Source organism: Canis lupus, chromosome 1, assembly GCF_011100685.1.
Source record: "Canis lupus familiaris isolate Mischka breed German Shepherd chromosome 1, alternate assembly UU_Cfam_GSD_1.0, whole genome shotgun sequence".
In the NCBI taxonomy this organism is placed as follows: Eukaryota; Metazoa; Chordata; class Mammalia; order Carnivora; family Canidae; genus Canis; species Canis lupus.
The window spans coordinates 56,444,882-56,466,644 of NC_049222.1; the positions used below are offsets into that span (position 1 = coordinate 56,444,882).

The 21,763-nt window shown below is 47.6% G+C and overlaps 1 protein-coding gene across 1 annotated transcript in view; it reads left to right on the forward strand.

Moving 5' to 3' along the window:
- SMOC2 (SPARC related modular calcium binding 2) overlaps positions 1–21,763 on the forward strand; it is a 158,482-nt gene that overhangs the window by 63,889 nt on the left and 72,830 nt on the right. Inside the window, exons 5-7 of the mRNA NM_001177803.1 lie at positions 6,236–6,283; positions 9,708–9,758; positions 10,991–11,065. Coding sequence (NP_001171274.1) covers positions 6,236–6,283; positions 9,708–9,758; positions 10,991–11,065 — 174 coding nt within the window. The remainder of the gene's footprint in view (positions 1–6,235; positions 6,284–9,707; positions 9,759–10,990; positions 11,066–21,763) is intronic.

The window sequence follows — 21,763 nt, forward strand, 5'->3', positions numbered from 1 at the left end:
TTCATTCATAAGAGACAGAAAGAGAGAGGCAGAAACATAGGCAGAGGGAGAAGCAGGCTCGCTGCAGGGAGCCTGATGTGGGACTTGATCCCTGGACCCTGGGATCACACCCTGAACCAAAGGCAGACGCTCAACCACTGAGCCGCCCAGGCGTCCCCAGCGGAGGAATTTGAAAGAAACATCCAGAACAACTGAATTTCCAAATATTGAAATCAACAACACAGCCACAGCTGGCTTCTCAAGTCTCTGGAGTATTTCTTTGTACAAATTATTGAAATGCAAATTCAGAGTTGCTTTGTGTGAACCAGAAAGTCTACAGATTAGAAGGAGCTGTCTTTTCCCCAAAAATGCCTTCTCTTGGCTTAACAATTCTCTTCCTGAAAAATGATAGTAAAGTAAAACATTTCAGTGCACACTGGCAAGGGAATTAGATCAGACAGCTTTAACAAGAGTAGAAGGTGCACAAGGACAGAACCCGTGGGCCCCTGGGGTGAGAACCAGAGAGGGGTGACTGTGGCTGCTAGGCTGCAGTGTAGACATCACTCACTGACATTTGCTTTAGACTAAAATACAAATCGTCAGGGACTCTTGACAATTTTCAAAGTTTTGAGGAAATTCATTTTATATCCCTAAAGAGAGAAAAATAATGATTTGATAACAGCCAACACAGAGTAGGTAAATTTCCTGATACAATTTCCAGACTATGGAAATTTTCTTTTTTTTCTTTAAAAGGGAAACAGGGAAAGTGCACACAAAACAGCAGGATAGAGGGAGGGCCAGAGGCAGAGGCAGAGACAGAGGAAGAGAGAGAGAATCTCAAGCAGGCTCCGTACCCCATGAAGAGCCCAACCTGGGGCTCGATCTCACGACCCTGAGATCATGACCTGAGCCAGAATCAAGAGTCGGATGCTTAACCGATTGAGCCACCCAGGGGCCCCTCTCTGTGATTACCCTAAAGCCAGGATTCCTCAGACATGTAACAGAAACTATGGTCATTAAAACCATGGTGTATAGAAAACCATCACTTAGCTAGTATGAGGTGTTCCTTCCTACTGTTATAGTCTGTATATAATAGGTGCATAATATCTAGTATTTCATACAGGCAAGATTTGGGATTCACTAATGAGGCTCCTGCACCATCTACTAAGACCTAGTAAGCATCATAATCTAATTGGTTTTGAATCAGATGAGCCACTACCATGGTGGTAAGCTGCCGTGTTGCCCTAAGGAAGACTGCAAGCCTGGTTAGATGCTGGCGTGTGTCTTACAGGGCAAGAGTAGAGAACACATGTAATTCACAGCATCAGGTCCCACGTGGGAGGGGTGGGGCAGCACACCATTGTGGTGGCTGCCCAACAATGTTTTGCAAGTCATGGAATGATCTATGGAAGGTCATGTTGTGCTCTGGACTTTCCTGTTTCTCAACTTTGACACCGGTGTTCATGCGGTTGGTTGGGTGTCCCAACAATCCCGGGACGTAACGCAGGCAGGCGTTGTGCCCTACTGATTTATTAAAAATTGAGTGCAGGCAGCTCTCATTGTGCACGTTGGCTCAACCATAGGACTATGCCTGTCACCCTCTGTAGGCCTGACCTTTGACCGAAGAGCAGTGCGGGACTGGCGGGTTTCCAAGCACTTTGACATCAACATCAGCTTCCATCCTGGGCTTGGCACCCCCTGCATCTTATGCTCAGTCTTTCTGGCCTCGTTCTCCCACCGCTGGGCTGTTCACTGGTAGGAGGGTCAGTGGACCTGAGATCAGAGGTGCTGTTGATGCTGAGAGGCTTTGCCAGCCTTCCCAGGTCACGCTCCGGCATCCTGACTCTGATGCAGGCTCTTCCATGCACAGGCACCACACTAGACTCTGCAGAGGCCAAGATGATAGGAAAGTCCCCACCCGGGGAGGTATGTCCTCATAAACTGAGAATGTGCACAGAATAATGGGGAGAAGGAGCTTGCAGAGCACTCTCGTAGAATATTCCTTTGGACATGCCATGCCCCACTGCACTGCCAGCCTTGCTCTCAACTCATGCTGCTATCCCCTCTAGCTGGGGGGCCTGTTCACCCTTCCATCTTCTTCAGGGGCCTGCCTGTCTGCTCAGCTCCCCCAAAGGCTAACAGTGCAGACATGGATCCTGGCCCTGCCACTGGCTGGCTAAGCAAGCTGAGGCCTGTTAGGCACCTTCCAGACCTCAGTCTCCTCATCTGTATAATGGGCATAATGATGGTTGCACTTTCTCGGGTTGTCGTCAGCATTAAATGACTTAATGCATGTGAAGTACTTAGAACAATGACCAACACACAGTAAGAACTTATAGCTTAGCCGTGCACAAATGTAATATAAATTATTTCATTAATTTCCATTTTATGCTTATCTCCCCAAAGTAAATGAAACATTTTAGTGCTTTGTCTAGCACACAATGAGCATGTGTTAAATGAATGAGTGGAAGTGGTCATGGAGAGAGGCTGACATCACTCAGGCTCATTGGGGCCCTGGCTGACCATGTGCTCTGAGTGGAGACAGCATTGCTTTCTGCTGTGTGCAGACCTTGTCTCCACCTCTGCATATAAAATACTGAGTGAAGGCAGAGGCCACATGTGGGATATGCAACAGATAGGTGACAGAACACCTGAGATTTTTAAAATATATTTTTTAAAGATTTTGTTTATTCATGAGAGACACAAGAGAAGAGAGAGAGAGAGAGAGAGACAGAGACAGAGACACAGGCAGAGGGAGAAGCAGGCTTCATGCAGGGACCCTGAGTGGGACTCAATCCTGGGACCCCGGGATCATGACCTGAGACAAAGGCAGATGCTCAACCACTGAGCCATCACTGAGGGATCTCACACCTGAGATATTTTAAGTGAATGTTCATTGTGTGCTTCTTTTCTGTTGATTTCTCTCATGTCGTCATTCGGGCAGGGAGCAGATACTCCTGACACTGCCCATTTTGCAGATGAGGGAATGGAGGTTGGGGCAGATGAAGCCACCTGACAGGGTCACAGAGCTGGCAGGTAGTGAGTTTGTTCTCCAGCCCAGCTTCTGTCTTCCCCGCTGAGCCGCTCTGCCTTGCGGTATTTGCGAGATCATTCATGGTGATGCTGGCTGGGAATGAGGGGCAGAAACAACCAGCCAGCTCCTGAGAAAAGCCCACTGTTTTGTACCATGGTGGGGAAGGAAGGGTTTGGAGGGGTGAAACCACTGGTGCAGGCTCTCTGGCCCTCTGCTTTCAGAGAGCACAGTGTCTACTGGGTTACTCAGAGTTGCAGCAAAGAGACACATGTCCAGAAAATACAGGAGAAACAGAGGCCCTAATCCTTCTATTCCTTTTCTGTCTTTTTTTTTCTCACTCTTTCCTTTTTTCTGAAACAAAGCCATGCGATCTTGTAAATCTGCACTCAACTATGTGATTTCTAGAAACGGATAACTTACAGTGGCTTGTTTAACTGGGCCCTGTGGGGGCCATCCACTCTGCATGTTAGACATGTGCTTGCCTGCCCTGGGTGACCTCCTTAACCCTCTCCCTTCTGCCCAGGCCTCACACACCAGGGTGCAGTTGGCGCTGGGGAAGGAGCTGGCTGGGACCTCCAGCTCTCAGCAGGACATGGCACCTTCTGTCCAGGCTGGTCCAGGCTGTTCCAGCAAAAAGCTGGTATCCCTGCATGCAGCTGGACTTGAACCAGGTGCTCAGAACTACAGCTCATGCTATTCTCCCTTAAACTGTGGGTATAGTTCTCCCCGCATTGTGTTTCTGTGGTTTCCTCCACCAGTTACGCATACCCGAATTGCCACCTCTTTTAAAAGAGCATTTAAATGGGATAAGATCTCACCAATGGAGGGAATTCACCTGTGTCCTTGGAAAAAGGAATCCGAGGAGCGGTGTTCATGTCCATGAGCCGTGATCAGGTCTTGCAGGTGTAGCCGGCCAGCCCGTGGCTCACAGAGCTGTTCACTGTCCCCCAGGTGCCCTCTTCTGCACCTACATCTTAGAATCTCACCTGTCCCAAATTCTTGGGAATTCTTCAACAAATGCTTTTCTCCAGAAAACTGTAGGAAAAAAGTAAGAGTTGCTTCTGGTTTTGGATTCACAGATTCTGGTCGGCATAGTGGTTTTGCTGTGTGGACAGTGATGTTCAGCCTTCTTCCACTTCCCGGGGACAGGACACTGCAGGGAAGGAAGTGAGATCTGGGGGAGGCTTTTTGTCCAGAGGCAGTTGAAAGATGAAATAAACAGTGTCTCTGGGTCTTCTGTTGCGCAACACTTGAATCAGGGAGCAGGTTACCAAGGACACCTGACTCTGCTCTAAAATCACGTCTTACTATTTAAGAACAAGATGGGATAATTTTGTATCGACTGGTTTGAGTAAATGCCAAATGAATTCAGGGGGGCCAGTGAGCAAGCCGAGAGGGGATTGTTCTGGGAGAAAGTGCACCCGGGGTTGCAGGGAGATGCTCCCCGGATGCCCCTGGGGCCCCAGCCTCTCAGAGTGCAAATCCACAGCTTGTGGTCCTCAATCCTTAGATGTCACAATACTACCTTAATCCAGCAAAGAGGCTCTCATGTGGGGCGTGGAATTACTATGCATGACATTTACATTTAGCTTAGAATATTAGAATCTGAATAGTCATATTGAGAAATATTACTGAAATATTATCATTTCCAGTCACAAGTAGAAAACATTTTTTGACTCATTGCAGAAACACATGATAACAGTAAGCTGATGACTAAAGACGTTTAAGCTCTTTAAGAAATCTGGTTTTGTGTAGAGAGGCATGAAGGGAGAAGCAGGCCAAGTAGGGCCTCAAAAGCTTTAGGAGAAGGCTACACAGTGGGGTCCCTTTCATGCCCCAGGGGGTTCTCAGCAGAAGTAGAATCCTGGGTTTTGAAGCCTAGAAGCCGTTCCCCTAGTGGCAAGAGCAGCAGCAGGGAAAGAGCCAGAGGCCAGCTTCAGGGAGCACCCCTCTGATGTCACATGGAGAGTTAGGTTCACCGTGGTCCTTTCTGTTCACTGGCACGTGAAATTTCCAAATGCACGTCGCCCACTTGTTTCTTAGACTCAGGGCAGGAGGATCGGGTGTGTTTCCACCTGAGCTGGAAACCACTGTGGACCCTCTGAGCTTTCCTGAAGTTGGTGCTGCTAGATGCATGTCTATTGTGTGTGCATTCTGTTCCCCGAAGTAAACCTGCTCACTTAGTTTTGGCAAAGGGTGTGAGGACCCATCCCCTTCATGTGATTTCCGCCGATATTTCGATAAAATGAATAGTCTCTGCATGGTCGTGTTAACTCTCTGTCCTGTGACATCTTTTCCTGTGATGAACTGCTGGTACATGTGCAACTGTATTGCTGCTATATTCTAAGAAACAGGAAAAATATTATTAAATGTCATAAAGTTTATATCTTCAGCATAAATGATGGTTTGTATTTCAAAGTCACATTCCAAATTGTCAAACAAGTAATGGGTTTCACGTTCTGTGTCATGAGATGTTTTCACGGAGGAGTGCAAGCCAGCGTGAGACTGTGGTAATTCTAGATGAATCCTGCATCGACGATTCTGAACACAATCGGCAGGTAAACTCCGAAGTCATGCTGAACAGAATTTTCTGTTTTTGTTCTTCCGAGTAGGTGTGATAAAGTGAGAAAAACAGTTATGCCTGTTGAGTTTTGAGCTAATGGGGAAGAGAGAGCCACACCTCACATCTGTGATGCAAACCTCTCAGTGTAACATAAATATTACAGACACTCTCATGAATCACTCCGACAGCCTGAGCTTGTTTCCTGCATTCTTCTACAGAAAGCTCCTCAATTTTCTTTCCTATAGAGCAAAATCCAACTGAAACCAGGATTTTATTTATCTTTGGTTGCATGACTTTTTATTTTTTAAAAAAATGTTTCCTTTTTAACTCTAATTCATTCTGCTGCCTCAACATGGCAATGCATGTTAAAGGAATTAGGACACTTTTCGAGTGAAGAAACTATGACATATTGCACACTGAAGAGTATATGTCCTCGTGTACATGGCCAGCTAGTTAGCAGCACGAGTGGGAACCTACCTTGGTTTACTAGTTGAGGGCTTGTGTCTACAGATACAAGCCACCTCAGGGTCCCAGATGCCTTGAGTAATTTAACTAGAAAAGCACTGTAAACTAATCCAAATGGAACCTGATATTTGCATAACAACTACTGATGACCATTCGAGAGCCCCAAATAATTTATTCCTTATTTTCCCTTTTAGGTTCCATAAATGAAAAGCTACCCCAACGAGAAGGCACAGGAAAAACAGGTAACTATCTTAAATTTCCCTGATGATAATATATAACAGCTAATTTGATCCATGCCTGAAGTTAAAATTTAAGTGTGGACTCCATGTTAGGGAGAGCTGACACAATTAGTCACTTATTCGTTCAACACACATGCATTCACCCCTTAGGGTTGCCAGGGACCTGCAGGTGCTGGGTGTATAACCCCCACATGCCCACCTAAGGGCCTCTCCGGCATGACTTGTGCTGGGACCACCTGTAGATGCTGGCAGGTGCTTCCTGGAGTCTGTACCTGTGGGGAGGGCTCCAGATTGGTGTTGGGTTCCACACATAGATCTGAAGCATGGCAGTCATTGAGTCATTTACATTTAGCTCAGAATGTAAGACATTAGCTTTCTCAGTAGCTGAGAAAGACATCTCAGTGCTTCCTCATGAGAAAGAGGAAGGTACGCTTCCCACCTAGGACAGTCACATCCTCTGGGACTGGGGCCAACATGAATGAGGTAGAGCAGCTAGTCATTTGTTTTTGGAACCACTCCATAGCACCTGGTTCATCTTACGCAGGCTATGGTGTGCCCACCATGACCTTTCATGAGTCCCACCTTTACTCTTTGCGCTTCCCGCAGCCATCATCCTGTAGACCCAGTGATGTGTGTTCTGCCTTTATCCTACGTTGACCTTTATTTATTTATTTTTCTATTTTTTTTCTACATTGGCCTTTAAAGTCAGAAGTCATTTTCTTTTTTTTTTTTTTTTAGATTTATTTATTTATTTATTCATGATAGACACAGAAAGAGAGAGAGAGAGAGGCAGAGGCAGAGGCAGAGACACACAGGCAGAGGGAGAAGCAGGCTCCATGTCGGGAGCCCAATGCGGGACTCGATCCCAGGACTCCAGGATTGCGCCCTGGGCCAAAGGCAGGCGCCAAATCACTGAGCCACCCAGGGATCCCCCGAAGTCATTTTCAAGACAAATGAAGATAGTGATTTAGTACCAAAATTTTAGGCAACTCTTTTTTTTTTTTTTTCTGATGTAAGTTGTAGTATATGACCCAATAATAAAGAAAAGTGATACAAAGCCAAGTAGACCTGAGTTTCACTCAAGTCCATTTCTTTAAGCATGTATTGAGGTTATGGTGGGGACTGTCTCTGCCCTGGGAAGGTGGTAGAGTGCCTGTGTGTTATGAAGATAAATACAAGTGACATGCACCTGGCACACGAGACAGTGTCAGCCTGTGAGGACAGTGCCCGAGGAGGGTTTGGTGGGAGCATGGGTAGAGCAGTCTCATGAAAGGAGAGGCGGTGGGTGAGCATGGAAGGGTGTGGGTGTAGGGATGGGTATGATGTAGGACAGAACAACCTGATAATTGGGGAAAGTAGCACATTTTTTAGGGGAAAGATGGTGGCAGGTAGAGTCAGAATGCAGGCCAGAGAGAACATTTACATTTGCAAAAGAATGTTAGATGAACAGCTTGGATTTGGGTCTGTAAGGTCCCAGGGGGGACATGTCAGTATTTTCTAGAGAGGAAGAAGGGACAATATTCATGTGACAAACATCCATCAGATGCTCAAGGGGTAGAGGTGACAAAGGAAATACTGCTTCAGATGTGGTTTCCTGATGCAAGGCCTCGTAGCACATGCTCAACCTGCTGTAAAAGTTAAAAAAAAAAAATCCCTAGGGAATTGGTATGTGGGCACAGAAATTAAGGCAGGAATATATTCCTTCTGCTGAAGGCTCTTGATCTACAGACATGCGCACAACAGAGAAAATACCTGAAATTAAGCCACACAGCTGGCTTGTGGATCAAAATGAGGCCTTGCAAAGTCTTGTAGGGAAAAACAGAAAGCACACAGCTCTCCACGGTTTGATTCATTTTCTCAAGTCTGATATCAGTAGACACTGATGCATTTGTTACGTTGAGACAGAACGACACAGGGACCCAGAGCATGGGTGGTGGTGGAGTGGGTCATGCTGATGGCGAGGGAGGGCGGGGAAACACAAGGGCCCCTGGTGTTGGAGTTGGGGGTGGGGTTGGAGGGAGGCCTGCAGCAGCTCCCTCACCATCGTCCTTCCCATGGTGCCCTGAGCCTCACCTGCCGCGGGTGAGCTGGGCTGAGTTTTCAGGCTGGCTGGGACCCACTGATTTGGGGAATAAGCTGATGGTCCCATAGTGGTCACCTGCCTTGGCCTCAGTAAAAATGTACAACACTAATAATGTACTTGATTGGTGCCATTTCAAAGGACTTCTAAACATGTTAAGTGCACTATAGATATGACCCCCATTTAAGTTTTGTTTCTGGAAGGAGGTTACAAGATGTTTGATGGGTTTCCAGTTACTCTCAGTGTTAGAACTTGGGTTTCTCAAATAGGCAACATGACATTCTGAGTGTTCTGACAGAGAGCACGCTTTTTATTTTCCCCAAAGATTGTTACATGTTAAGGTTTTTAAAAAAGCTTTTCGGTTTTCCCCCAGAAAGAATTTATGAGAAACTTCATTTTTATTCCTCAGACATCTGGGAAAGTCATGAATCACAGATAAGCCTTGTGGCCAGTCCTTATCTCTCCCACTGTTTATTGTATTTTAATCCTGAAATTATTATATAACAAAATCACATGAGAAAGCTTGAGTGAAAGGCACCAGGCTGGCTCTTGAGGGCCCCGCCAAATGCCTTGGACTGCTCCCCTGCAGGGGCCCCACTTACTCAGAGCAGACTTCCAGCAGCTCATTTACCATGTCTCGGAACCCTCTAGAACCTTATGCTTTACTGGGGACCCCACAGTCTGTTTTTCTACTAATAAAGACTATCCCCTGGAATATCTGCCTCAAAGAAATGATGTAGAGCGGTTCTCTAATGCACACCGTTCCCCCGCTCTGTGACGTGGACTCTGGTCCCTCCATGAGCCCTTACCCCAGCTCCTGCAGGGGTGATGGAGAGGCTGATGGTCAGGGGTGCATAGGGCAGCAACTCAGTGTACAATTCTTTGATCCCTGCCTTGTACTCGGGAAAACGGTGGTGGGGGCAGAGCAAGCATATCCAGCTTCCCCCAGTCCACCCCAGCCGTCTCTGTCTTTGGTCACCCCAATTCGCTGACTCTGTTGATGTGAGTCCCCTTTCCCACTGCTGTGTCCCCTGGCTTATATTATTTCTGTCTCTTCCTCCCCTGTCCTGAGCTGCTCTGACTCCCAGGGATTGGCAGCCCACCCAGCACTTCCCTCAGGGGCCCTGTTTCCAGGCTGCCGACACTGTCCAGTGGCAGCTGACCAGGTGCCCTGTGTGGTTTCAGGGGAGCCCCTGACCGGCCCCACTCATGGGTGCCCCTGGGGTGGTGGTTTTGGGTGATGTGTGGGGTATATGCAAGCCCTCAGCTTCCATCCTGTATGCACACTTACTGAACTTACTCTCATAATTGTAGTCTCCTTGCAAATCTTTTCCGTTCTGAATTCAGATGATGCGTCAGCTCCAGCGCTGGAGACCCAACCTCAAGGAGATGAAGAAGGTGAGCCTAGGATAGGACGGTCTCTGGCTGGGGGAGGGTGGTGGACATGCACCAGGGGCGGTCATGGGCCTGGGAGTGCTGGCCAGTCTCACTGCTGGAAGTCGGGTCTGACCACTTCCAACATTATGGGGCTCCTGCTGTCTTTGCTAATGGCTTTGAGCAAGGCATGTGGATGTCACCATGGTGCTTTCATGTAGCACAACCCAAGGTCTTTCTTTTCAGATAAAAATTTATGAGTTGAAATGTAATAATTTGGGTAACGTAAAATATTTATTTTAAAAGGATATAAACATGTATGTCCTGTTCCTTGTTCAGAGATCATGTCTTTCACGTCATGTGTCATCACAACGTGGTACATGAGACAGGCCTTGGAAGGTCACATGCATGCAGATGTTCCTGAGGGTTTTTGAATTTTGTAGTCATGGCCAGGATGGATTGCCTATTCTTAGCCCTCAATGAATTGTCTTAGGTGTTTGCCAAAGTGTCACAGATTCTCAGGTCAAAAGGAATGAAGGTTTGAAGATAAAGTGTAAGGAATGCACATGATAAGTAAATCAAAGATGGAAAGATAGAGTTAAATGGCGCGTTGCAGACAACAGTAGTAGGAATAGCTCACATCTGCACCGTGCTAGGTGCTACCAGTGTCGTTAGCTCACTGGTCCTCAGATGCCCCTTCACAGACACTCCGCTGACATAACTGGCCTGAGGTCACAGGCCGTCGTGGCGGAGGGCGGCTCAGGCCCAGGCAGCCTTTCCCGTGCTCTTGGGCTGCTGTGGGACTGACAGGGCTGGTGCTCAGTGGCTTCTTTAGTGGTATTGCCGAAAAGAAGGTGTTCCTGAAATGTCTGATGTAAAATTATATCTTACATCTTGTAGTTTGTACTGAATCTGTCCTGAACAAAACCTCATGTGTTAACATGAATACTCATCCTTCCCGCACGGGGGTGTGCGTCTGTCTTGCTTTAAGTGGAGAGTGTCTGGACCCATATAACTTTTATCTACACTGAAGAAAGAAAGAAAAAAAGCATATGCTAAACTTTAAAAAATATAATTATTCTTTCCTTTTATCTCACATACTTGATCACTGTAATGATTTCTTTAAAAACGCGCAGTATGTATTTATTTAGCACACTGACTTTTTGGCTTTCAGGCTGCCTACTGAGATCTTGAGTTGAGAGACTGTGCTTTCATGATGCATCAAAAATAATTCTGATTTTGTTTTGGCTTATTAGATATTGCATCACGTTACCCCACGCTTTGGACCGAACAAGTTAAAAGTCGGCAGAACAAAACCAATAAGAATTCAGGTAAAAAGGGGCTCAATGTTACTACTTTGTGAAGAGAGCTTTGGTAGATGTAGGAAGTGGTTTTGTTTTCTGGAAGTTAAGCATGTGTAGTCCATCTTTTTCCTCAGTTTTCGATGCATCATGCAAATAATTCTTGCGACTTGACTACCAAAATGTAGTTGGGATTTTGCTGTTTTTATTAAATTTTCTAAGTTCTTTAAAAGGGTTCTCTGAAAATGTCAAGCAAACTTTAGCTTCAGGTATAAGAATAGAAGTACTTGATAACAAGTATTTGTTTTTGACCTAATTTCAGAGATGTCCAAACACTTGGCTGATTTAGTTCAAAATCCTCAAAACTATGTGAATTGCCTTTGCTACAAAAGACTGTTTGACAGCCTTTTACATGTTAAAGCTGACTGTTTTGACATTTGGAGAGGTGAAGGGTTGCCTCCTATAGGGTTCACGACTTTTGCTGGTTTCGTGAAAGGGGACTCGTTCTGTGATCTTTGTGCTTAGCTGATTGCATGTTTGCTTCCTCTGGCCTTTTCAAATGATTTTTTCAAATGAATACTTACTGAAAGAACGTGTCCTTCCAGGTTTAAAGTATTCAGCTGCTGAGGGACCACAGACTCAGTAATACTGAGAATGTTCTGTGATTGGCGTCTGGTGAAAACATCATAAAGGTTCACAAAGCAGTCTTAGAATCACAGCTCTGCTACCTGTGGTTACATGTATTCCTCTCAAATGTGTTTGAATGCCCATGTCTAAAACAAACAAACAAACAAACAAACAAACAAAAATACCCAAAAGACAAAAGGTTCAGGATACTAAGAATAGTTTGGTTCTTTCCCATACCTGCGCCCTGATGTATACCCCATCAAGGACTTCTGAAGGAAATCCCAGAGTCCTGCTATTTTGCAGCCCCCTAGAAGCCCCAGGACAGACTCTCTGTTGTAGGAATGGTCATAGATACACAACCCAACATGAGGAGGGAGTCATGAAGGCACAGTCAGAGGGTTGGGATGGAGCAGATCTAATGGGTCCTTCTTGTGTGGTTTCTGCCCGGGATATCCCCATCACAGCCTCCAGCCTCATATCTTCATGCTCAGCTCACACTGTTACAGCCCAGGACGTGACCCTCATCCTTCCTGGCTGCAGCTCTCAGCGGGCTGAGATGAGAAAGTGAAAAATCTAGAGGTCTGACTATCGGATACATGTGTACTTATGGCAGGGAAATCTAAAACATATTTATAGAATTTGAAATTTTTTTTCTCAGAAATGGCTGGAAAAAGGTTTTCCTTTTGCATAAAGATATTAATGTGCACACTTCTCTTATGAACTTTAGAAATGGGGAGTTAGTTTTGTTCAATCTTGTCACCCTATTTCTCAGAGTTACCTCATTAGCTCTGCCTGTGTAGCATATGATTAGTATGTGGGAAATGAACTCAGCGTGGTGTTTTCAGTGGGCCTTGAAAGCTTCTCATGGGGGAAGCAATGGGGCCAGACCTAAGCTTCACTTGGGGAACATGTATAATTATTCTGAACAATATCCTTGGAAAGGTGTATGTTTCTATAAAGCAGTTTGACTTGTCAGAGGAAATGAATTCAGGTCTTGATGGAGTTGCGTGTAAGCTCATAGAATAAGTGCATTTCTGTGTTTCTCTCATTATGGACTGTTACCAGATTTTCAGGCCTTCTGTGACCTGATAGTCTACGTAACCTACAGCAACAGGGATGGCTTCCACCATTCAGTGGGACTGAAAATGCTTTTCAGGAAACACCAGTTTACCTAACGCACCCTATACTAGGATTTGATTTAAATCAGCCTAAATGAGCAGAACACAAAAACGACATTCAGTTGATTTATGGACATGGAACAGGAAATTACTGAATTCTCTCTTGAGGATCTGAAGAAAGATCAAATTGGTATTTTACAGTATTAGAATAATATTTAATTGATTATGTGTAACAATGGAACATCAAACAACCATAAGGTTTGCATAACAACTACTGTTGTCATTGAAATTTCAAATATAAAATGAGCTTAATTTGTATTTGATTTTAATTATTTTAATTTAATGTTTAAATTTTTAAATTTTAAGAGTGAGTAGGGCAGGACAGAGAAAGAGGGAGTGAGAATCTCAAGCAGACTCCACGTCCAGCATGGAGCCACATGCAGGGCTCCATCCCAGGACCCTGGAGAGCATGACCTGAGCCAAAAGTAAGAGTCAAGATGCTTAACTCACTGAGCCACTCAGGTGCCCCTAATTTTTATTTTTAAAAGATCCTTTTACTAATGATCTTCTTTTGTAGAAATAGGCATATTTGTTTAACAAAGCACAAATAATTTGTGATTTACTATTCTGTATTTTTTTTTTAAAAATTGCTGTCTTTTTTTACTTTTTCATGTTCTTTAATGCAAGAGGCCAGACTGGGAATGCATTTTTCTCTTGCTCTGACATTTCTTTATCAATTAAAAGTCCCTCTAGTTTTGCCTTGTGAGTTTGTGCTAAAATAATATAAGATTACTGATGCTACTAGATACATAGACAATGACTGCCATGCGTAATGTGTGTGCCGTGTGCCTGCAGTCAGGTTGTGTGGGGGGATTCAGTGAGGAGTTCATTGCAGGAACCATTCCTGCAAAGGAAAATATAGCACTGCTGTCTATGATAATTCACACATTGTAGGGACTCAGTAAGTACTTATTAAATTAGTAAAGAGTTGTGCCATCCTACGTTTCATTGGCTCTCTGAGGTAACATTACTTTTTTCCCTGAAACAAGATAAATGAAGCAAACAACAACAATAAAGCAAACAGATAAATAACTAGAAAAGAGAATTAAGTACAGCTTGACTGCTGTACTTTTATTAATTGAAATTTGCATAAAGATATTTGCATAAAAAAATCTTTGCATAAAGATATTAATGTGCACACTTCTCTTATGAACTTTAGAAATGGGGAGTTAGTTTTGTTCAATCTTGTCACCCTATTTCCCAGAGTTACCTCATTAGCAAGAAGAGCATCGCTCCTGTTAGGTGAATCCTTATACATTAATGAATAAAACTAAAATTCTGTTTTAATTAAGAATGTATTAGTTAATCTTCCCTCTCAATATAAAATTGAGAGTGTCAACTACTTTCCCAAATCATTTATTATGTTGTTTTATTTCTATTGAACGAGATATAAAAGTTGATCTTGAAATTTTACCAGAGAGGAGGTTTTGTGACACATGGTTTTTGAATTATGTAAAATGCATTTGTGGAATGTAAAAGGAGAAAGAGAAGGCTTCTGAACAAGGAACGCTCTCACACTAGGGAATGCTGTTGTTTGCAATATGGGGCATGGATGAGGACAGAATCGAAATTCCAGGAAGAGAGTAACTGGGGCGATTTGGATGCTGCAAATCATGCGGCTTTGAGCTGGCCCTGTCGGTGCCCAAAGCCCAGTCCCTCCTTTTACAAATCAAAGCAAAGGAAAAACAGAATTCTGAATCTCAGGGAAATGGAGAGACTTGTGTCATTGCTCTGATTTCTTCAGCTTTTGGAGCATGTTTCATGGGGCAGCTGAGCTTTGGGATCTCCTTGCACAGTGGGGAGGCGTTAGTGGAATTATGGAATCTCACAACTGAGGAAGCCGCAGAGGCTACCTCATTCAACCCATTTCACGCAACAATCGAGGAAACAGACTTCAGGGCAGCACAGATGGATAGGTATGTTCTTAAATATGCTGTTCATTAAGAGGAAGCCACGTTACGTGGACATTGATGTCTTCACTTGGAACATTCTGGTAATCTGCAAGCTGTGACGAGAGGATGACAGCCCCATGAGGCTGAGGTGAGCCCAGGTCTGTACTGATGCATGGACTGGGAGACAAGGGGGTCCATCCTGGCCATGGCTGCACCTCAGGATTCTGACTTGCCTTGGACACTGTGCTTCTGGTCCCCTCCATCCTCACACCTCTAGGGACACGCGGGGCTGCCCGCCCAGGGCCACCTCTGCCTCCCAGACCTCCTGATCTTACCACATGATTGACTCATGATGGCTCTTCTATCTTGTTGAGTTGCGGGTCTGGGATCCTTGTAATTCTTAACAATAATTCGAAACTTCCTTTGCATCTGAGCAGATTCACGGACCTGCCTGTTAGCCTCCGACACCCGGACTGCAGAAAGTGGAACAGCCTGGGTAACGAGGCCCGGTTGTCCTCAGCAGCCCGCAGCCTGGCTGTGGGAGCCGCACATGCACACACGGGACCCCTTTCAGTACAGACATGGTCTGGGGGACACGGGTGACTGTCACCATCCTCTTTCAGCCTGCATAGACTGTCTTTCTCGCTTTAATATCGGGGTTAATTTTAGATATTTACTTCAGCTCTTTTTCTGAAAATATTTTTACCAACATAATTAAGATTTTCATGCCAAGAAGAAGTGGCGTGCCATCAAAGGCTCCTCTCTATCAGCTCCGACAGTGGCTATGATTGAGCTAGGAGTGAACGACCATGACCACCTTCCTCCTGATGTCATATTTGGCTCCGTGACATCTGAGCGATGCCCTTCTGACTCCCGGATGGAATGAATGTGACGTACTGGAGGTTTGGGGAGAGTCAGCAAACATCCTCTGAAGGCCACGGGCAGGTCCTTCCGTCCTGTGAGCAGCAATGACAGCAGCGGGGAAGCGGCATGTCCTGACTTGCCGTGTGTGGAGCCCCTCATGTGCCTTCCTGCCCATCCTGCTTGGCCCTCAGGACAGGCCAGTGGGGCTGGGGTCCTGGCCTGGACTCGAGGAAGGCCTGTCACCTGGGGATGCTCTCCCCAGGAGGGGCTGCTTAGGGGTGGCAGGTGGTTTTTAACTGAAAACCAAGAGGGTTGTATCCTCTGCCCTGGGTGCTGTAGATCCTGACATCGCTCTGGAGAGTCCCTCTTCCAGCAGGAGCCACCCAGGCATCGCTGCGGGCCTGATGATGCCCGGGTCTGCACCAAGAGTTTCCCAGTGAAGCAGAAAGGGGTGAGGGGGACGTGAGGCTGGCAAGACACGCAGGGGGCCAAGGGCATCTACAGGCAGTGAAGTGGCATCTGTTTCTGGAGTGTTAGGGGCCCAGAGATGCCAGAGTATGGTCACGCAAAGTGTCTGGGAGCTGAGATGAGGGGAGGACCCCCTGAATGTGCAGCTACATGGCAGAGGGCAGACAGCATCCTGCTGGGCCCTAGCCGTCAGCCTCTGGGAGGAGGGCAGGGTCTGGGGGAGTCTGGGGGCCCCAGTCCGGGGTGCAGGTTGCACTCACTGAGCCTCGGGGAGAGAGGACGCCCCCTCCTGTCCCTGAGGATCAGAGTAGGAGCCAGGACCCCGGAGGACCCCGGAGCACAGGCTGTCCTGGAGCAATCTGGTTCTGCTGGCCGGTGAGCTCTGTGTGCTCAGGCTGCCGAGCTGTCTGCACCTGCACCGTAGCTGTGAGCTGGGGTGCAGCCGGTCACCCCGACGGTGTCCTGTCAGCTGGGAGACCATAATGCCTGCTTCTCTTCTGCGTCCTGTCATCAGGGCCCACAGCTGGGTTCTGGTGTCAGCCCACTGGGACCTCTGCCTTGAGTCAGCCTCTTGGCTGGACTTGGGCAGCGTCTCCCCTGGACATGTTTTCTGCATGGTCAGTGGGAGCCAAGCAAATGCCGAGGCCCTAGGAGAGCAGAGGGGGGCTTGGTGCAGGGAGCTGTGTGCACCGCGATGACGCAGGCTCGGCCCGGCGCCAGCCCTCCTGCCCAGCTCCTGCCCTCTGCACTGCCTGCAAAGCCTCTGCCTTCAGACCTCTGGCATCTCCTGCCTTGGTGACGGTCCCGCCTCCAGGGGACTTGTAATCGTGGCCAGGGGGACGCGAGACCAAGGGGCTAATGGTTCTCCCAGGTGAAGAGAAAAGAATCATGCGCCGGGAACCGTTAAATGCATCAGAAACAGCCCGGGCTCTGTACCCACCAGGGTCGTCCCGTCCAGCGTTCCTGAGCTGGGGGCTGCCAGGAGGATGCATGGGCCTGAAAGCTCGCACTCCCCTGCCACGACTGCCCGGATCCCCTCTGTGGCGCACAAGGAGGTGAGGTCCCTGGGGGCCCATCATGCCAGCGTCTCAGGACAGAATTCCTGCCGATGGAGGCCCCACCAGCTGCCTCCATGCGACCCCCGGGCCTGCCCCTGTGACCAGGGCCTGACCACAGAGCCCAGCCCCAAACCTCCCAATCCCCCGGGCCCAGCAGCTTCTGTGAGAATGCAGGAGGACCTCATCTGACCGACGTGGAGGCCAGCTGCCTGGCCACGCGCTAGATATTCCTGAGACGGCATTTTGTAGATGAACGTTTAAATCAGTGACACCTAGTGAAGCAGGCTGCCCTCCAAAGTTCAATGGGCTCATCCGGGGAGCCCCAGATGTCAAGGGTGGGCGCAGGGGCGCGGGGGGCAGTCGGGGACGACCGAGGGAACCCTGCAGCTGTTTGCCAGGGCCCCTGTTCCAGTGAAGCCTGTCCCCCGTGTGGACATGACTTGTCCCCGGTGTGAGACACGGTACCTGCGAGCCACGTAGGACTCAGGTGGGTCACGCCCTGAGGGGGTGTCTGTTGGAGGGTGTGGGTCCAGAATCAGGGCTGTGCCCACTGCCCTGCTCTGGGGGAAGGGAAGCAGTGTTTCCTCTGTGCTGTGGCTCACACGCTGACCTCTCCGGCCACCGCCTTTAACGACCTGGGGCTGCTGGTGGATTGAGGAGCGCCGTGTGACTTCTCTGTCTGTGGGAGACTCCACGGCCTTGAGCATGGGAGCAGCCCAGCTCCTGGAGCCCCGAGCATCATGCGGATCCTGGACGGCTGAGCTCCCCACTCCGCCACACACGGCTTTCCCTGGCCTGGGTCACAGCACCCCGCTTGCCCCCTGTGGGACGCCCCTGCTGACTGCAGGGTGGGGTGCTGACCCAGGGCGCTAACCCTGGGGGTTGATCTGAGTGGCCATGGCCGTAGGTGGTGGCCGTTGGGGTGCTGGCAGGTTCTCCCAGCAGCTCGGAGGGAGGGTTGGCGTCCTGTGGCTGCTTTACATCTGAAGTTGGCAACTCAGTGTGTCTCCTCTCTCTGCCTGTGGCTCTTCTGACAGCCGAATGCCAGGTGGAGGAGATGGCCCTTCGAGGATCCCAGGGAGAGCAGCCTGGTCTTTTCCAGTTGTGCATGTGCGCTGGCGGAGACGTGGGGCCGTGTCCTCCTCCTGCTCAGGAGAAAAATGTTTCTTCCTCCCTGAGCTCTTAAAAACAGCTCTGTTTTATATCCTGGGGATGTCCGTGATGCCCAGGATGTTCCGCAGTTTTATGGGACCCCCTTGGTGGAAACATTCTTCTGCTTTCTTCAGAGCCGATAATTTCTGTTTTATTGCACATATTAAAATTAGTGCCAGAAGATAATTATCTTTTGATTCTGCTTTAAATCATGGTAAATTGCACTCCCTCGGGAAAAGTCATACCCATTATGTTTTCTTTCTTCGTTCCTAAGTTTTAAAGTATTTGTTACCCCAGTTTCCTTTTTATTCTGTTTTTCAAATGTAGGATTGCAAAGACATCGAGAATACCCACTAGATACTTAAGTGATAAAATCTTAGTTATTTGCAGAGATTTAAAGTATGAAAATACATCCAGTACCTTCTTTTAAATGTGGACTGTAGAAGTATAGTATTTAAAAAATATTGGGATGCCTGGGTGGCTCAGTGGTTAAGTGCCTGCCTTTGGCTCAGGGCATGATCCCGTGCACAGTCCTGGGATCGAGTCCCGCATCAGGCTCCCTGGATGGAGCCTGCTTCTCCCTCTGCCTGTGTCTCTGCCTCTATCTCTGTGTCTCTCATGAATAAATAAATACAATCTTTTTTAAAAAAATTCATCTACCCAAAAGTGTGCATAACTGAATTGATTCGACTTTTCTAATGGTGAAGAGGAGTTTTCATTTCAATCATGTGCAATTCTTAGCTTTCAGTATCCAAACTGTGGTTAAAGAGTCGGGAGGCGACATTTGTGTGAGTACAGGAAATAGTCACAAGTGCAAGCACATGACCCCCGAGCTGGTTGAGAACACACACTGGCCCAGTGTTCACCCATGCTTCTGTTCTCACCACGTAAAGAAGCGCATCTACTTCACCGTTGAGCTGATGAGGTCTGGTATTAAATAGAACCATTGCTGTAATTTACAGAAAGCTTATCATGCATCCGGTGAAGTGCTACGTGTTTTAATAGGTAATAGAGTCTAATTCTTGTCTCCTGGGGAAGCACATTTTCAAAATCTCTAAGTGGCAGAGGCTTGAATTTAGCCAGGATCTGGGGTCCCAGATTTCCTACCGCAGCATTGCTGATAGGACAGGGGTGTCGGGTTTCCAAAGCCAGTGGGCTCGCCAAGGAATGGCTTTGTCTGATTCTCTGGAAGCTGTCTCTGTTCTTCAGAGCAGACCAGGGTGCCTGGCTGTGCTGCCTCTGCTGTGCTCCTGACCAGGTGCAGGCCTGGGCTCTGGGGAGGGGCTGGCCGCAGAAGTGGCGTGATGGGAGGGAGCACCGGGAAGAAGCAGGAGTCAGGCCCCTGGACGGGCCCCGGGTGTGAGGTGTCTGCGTCTCCACTCTGGAGACTGAAAGCCGAGCTGCACCTTCTCACCATTTATGTGGCTATTGCAAAGGGACACACCAGATGGGGAGGGGATTCCTGGAGAGGCTGGTGCACCACGTGCCGTGGAGGAGCCGCGGGGCCCGTGCCGTGTACACACGTTGTGTGTGGGAACACCGCAAACAGAGCAGCTGTGGGTGTGACAGTCCCTTCATGGGTGACCGTGAGTTAGCGGTGGCCTTTCCTCCATCAGCGTCTCTGCTGCTCCCGAGAACCTCCCATGGCCTCTGTGATGACTGAGGATGGGAGGTCGCTGGGGCTGGTTTGGGGTTCCCTCGGCGTGACCCTCCTGAGCTCATCTCTCTCTGCACATCAGAATCTCAAGTACAGCGCTGAGACCGACCAGGTGGGAGTCAGACCGTGGGTGTGAAAGCCCCGCCGGCCAGCTAGGGCCAGCCGTGTCAGCCAGTCCCCAGGGGTTCACCCCTCAGGTGAGTCTCAGACTTGACAGATAGCAGGAGGAAGCTCCTTGAGGCTCCTGTGTGTGTGTGTGTGTTCAAGTTTCTAGAGAACCACATTGTGAATTCAGGTGCTAGAAATCCTAAGGCCACGTAACAGATACCCCGAGAAAAGGTTTGCCGGTTGCAGTGAAGTGCATGGGTTGTCTTGGATACTGATGTGTTTGAAGCATGAACTTGAAGGAGACGTCTCTCCTTGCCTTTCATGCTCAGGAGTAGACACCTAACAGAACACACATCGCTGTGATCCTGTTTCTATGGTCTCCCCGTCACTTAGATTAAAGACTAAATCAGAATCGACTGGGCTCTGAACAATGGAGGGTCTTCTTGGAAATGACTCCATTGAACGAGATTAGAATTCCTGCCTTCGCCCGCCCACAGGGAATGCCGAGGGGGCAGTCTGTCCACAGCTGCCCTCATCCGAGTGCCTCTTATCTTGTCGGCGGCTTCTCCCTCCCTCACTGTGGGCGATTATTTGTGTTGGGTGAGTCCTATAGGGTTTTGCCAGCTACCAGCACGTCTTCCTTCCAAATGGGACAAAGTTCATAAAATTGGTGAGATACCCTTATAAACTGCTGATTGATGCATGACTTTTATCCAAGCATGATGCATGACTATAATTACAATGACCTGAGTGACTTTGTGGCCAGTTTAAGAAATGTTAATCCACTTGCTAAGGAATTTGAATCACTCCCCGGGAGTGATATGTACATGTGCAAGTGTCCATGTACAACCAAACACATGCTGAGTCATTATTTTTCTCTAAAAAAAAAAAAATCTTTATGTTTTTAACTGATGCAACCTACTTTCTTACCTTTGCTCATCTTTATTATCTTTTCCTTTAATATGCCTGCATCCTACATTTGTGTCTCAGATAAATACCAGCATGGATGTGTCTCACCATATTTTTTGAAAATCCCACTAGTGATTAAAGCCAGAATGCATCTGGCAACCATATTTTGAATGAAAAAGCAGACCAAGAAGTCATCTAAAAAAAGATATCATATTAATATTACATATTAAATAAAATATCTGCATCAAAACACAGAACATGTAAGTAATATGCAGGCTCTGTGTACTAACAAATAAGATTTGATTGTATTTTCTGGAAGTTCTTAAGTAACTGGAAGAGTAAAACACGTGTCATTTTGTACTGACTACCTTGCCCCCTGACGGCAGTCTTGTTGCACCTCTGACGGGAGGAATGATTTTCAGGCAGTCCTCACTTGAGGCCTAGGAGACATTTTTTTCCCTTTTTAGGCACACAAAAAGTGCAAAAATTCACCTACACCACGAATCCTGGTGACTGGCTTAATGCTTCCATTTACTGGGTCTGCTGACCCCCAGGGGTGTGTTTCTGAATTACACACCTGGATTTATCAGGTGGGAAGGTAGGCGTGCTGGAAGCAATGCACCTGGATGTCAGAAGTCTGCTGTGTGTTCAGGTGAGGAGCCCTGGGGAGCACGGGCTGACCTGGTGGTCCTGCAGAGACCAGGCACCTTCTATCTACAAGTCTTGCTCCTCATTCACATGGTGTCAGTTTGAGGAGAGGAGGGCCCTTGGAGGAGGTGACTGCTCCCTCCTCAGCCCCAGCCAGGTTGCAGGGG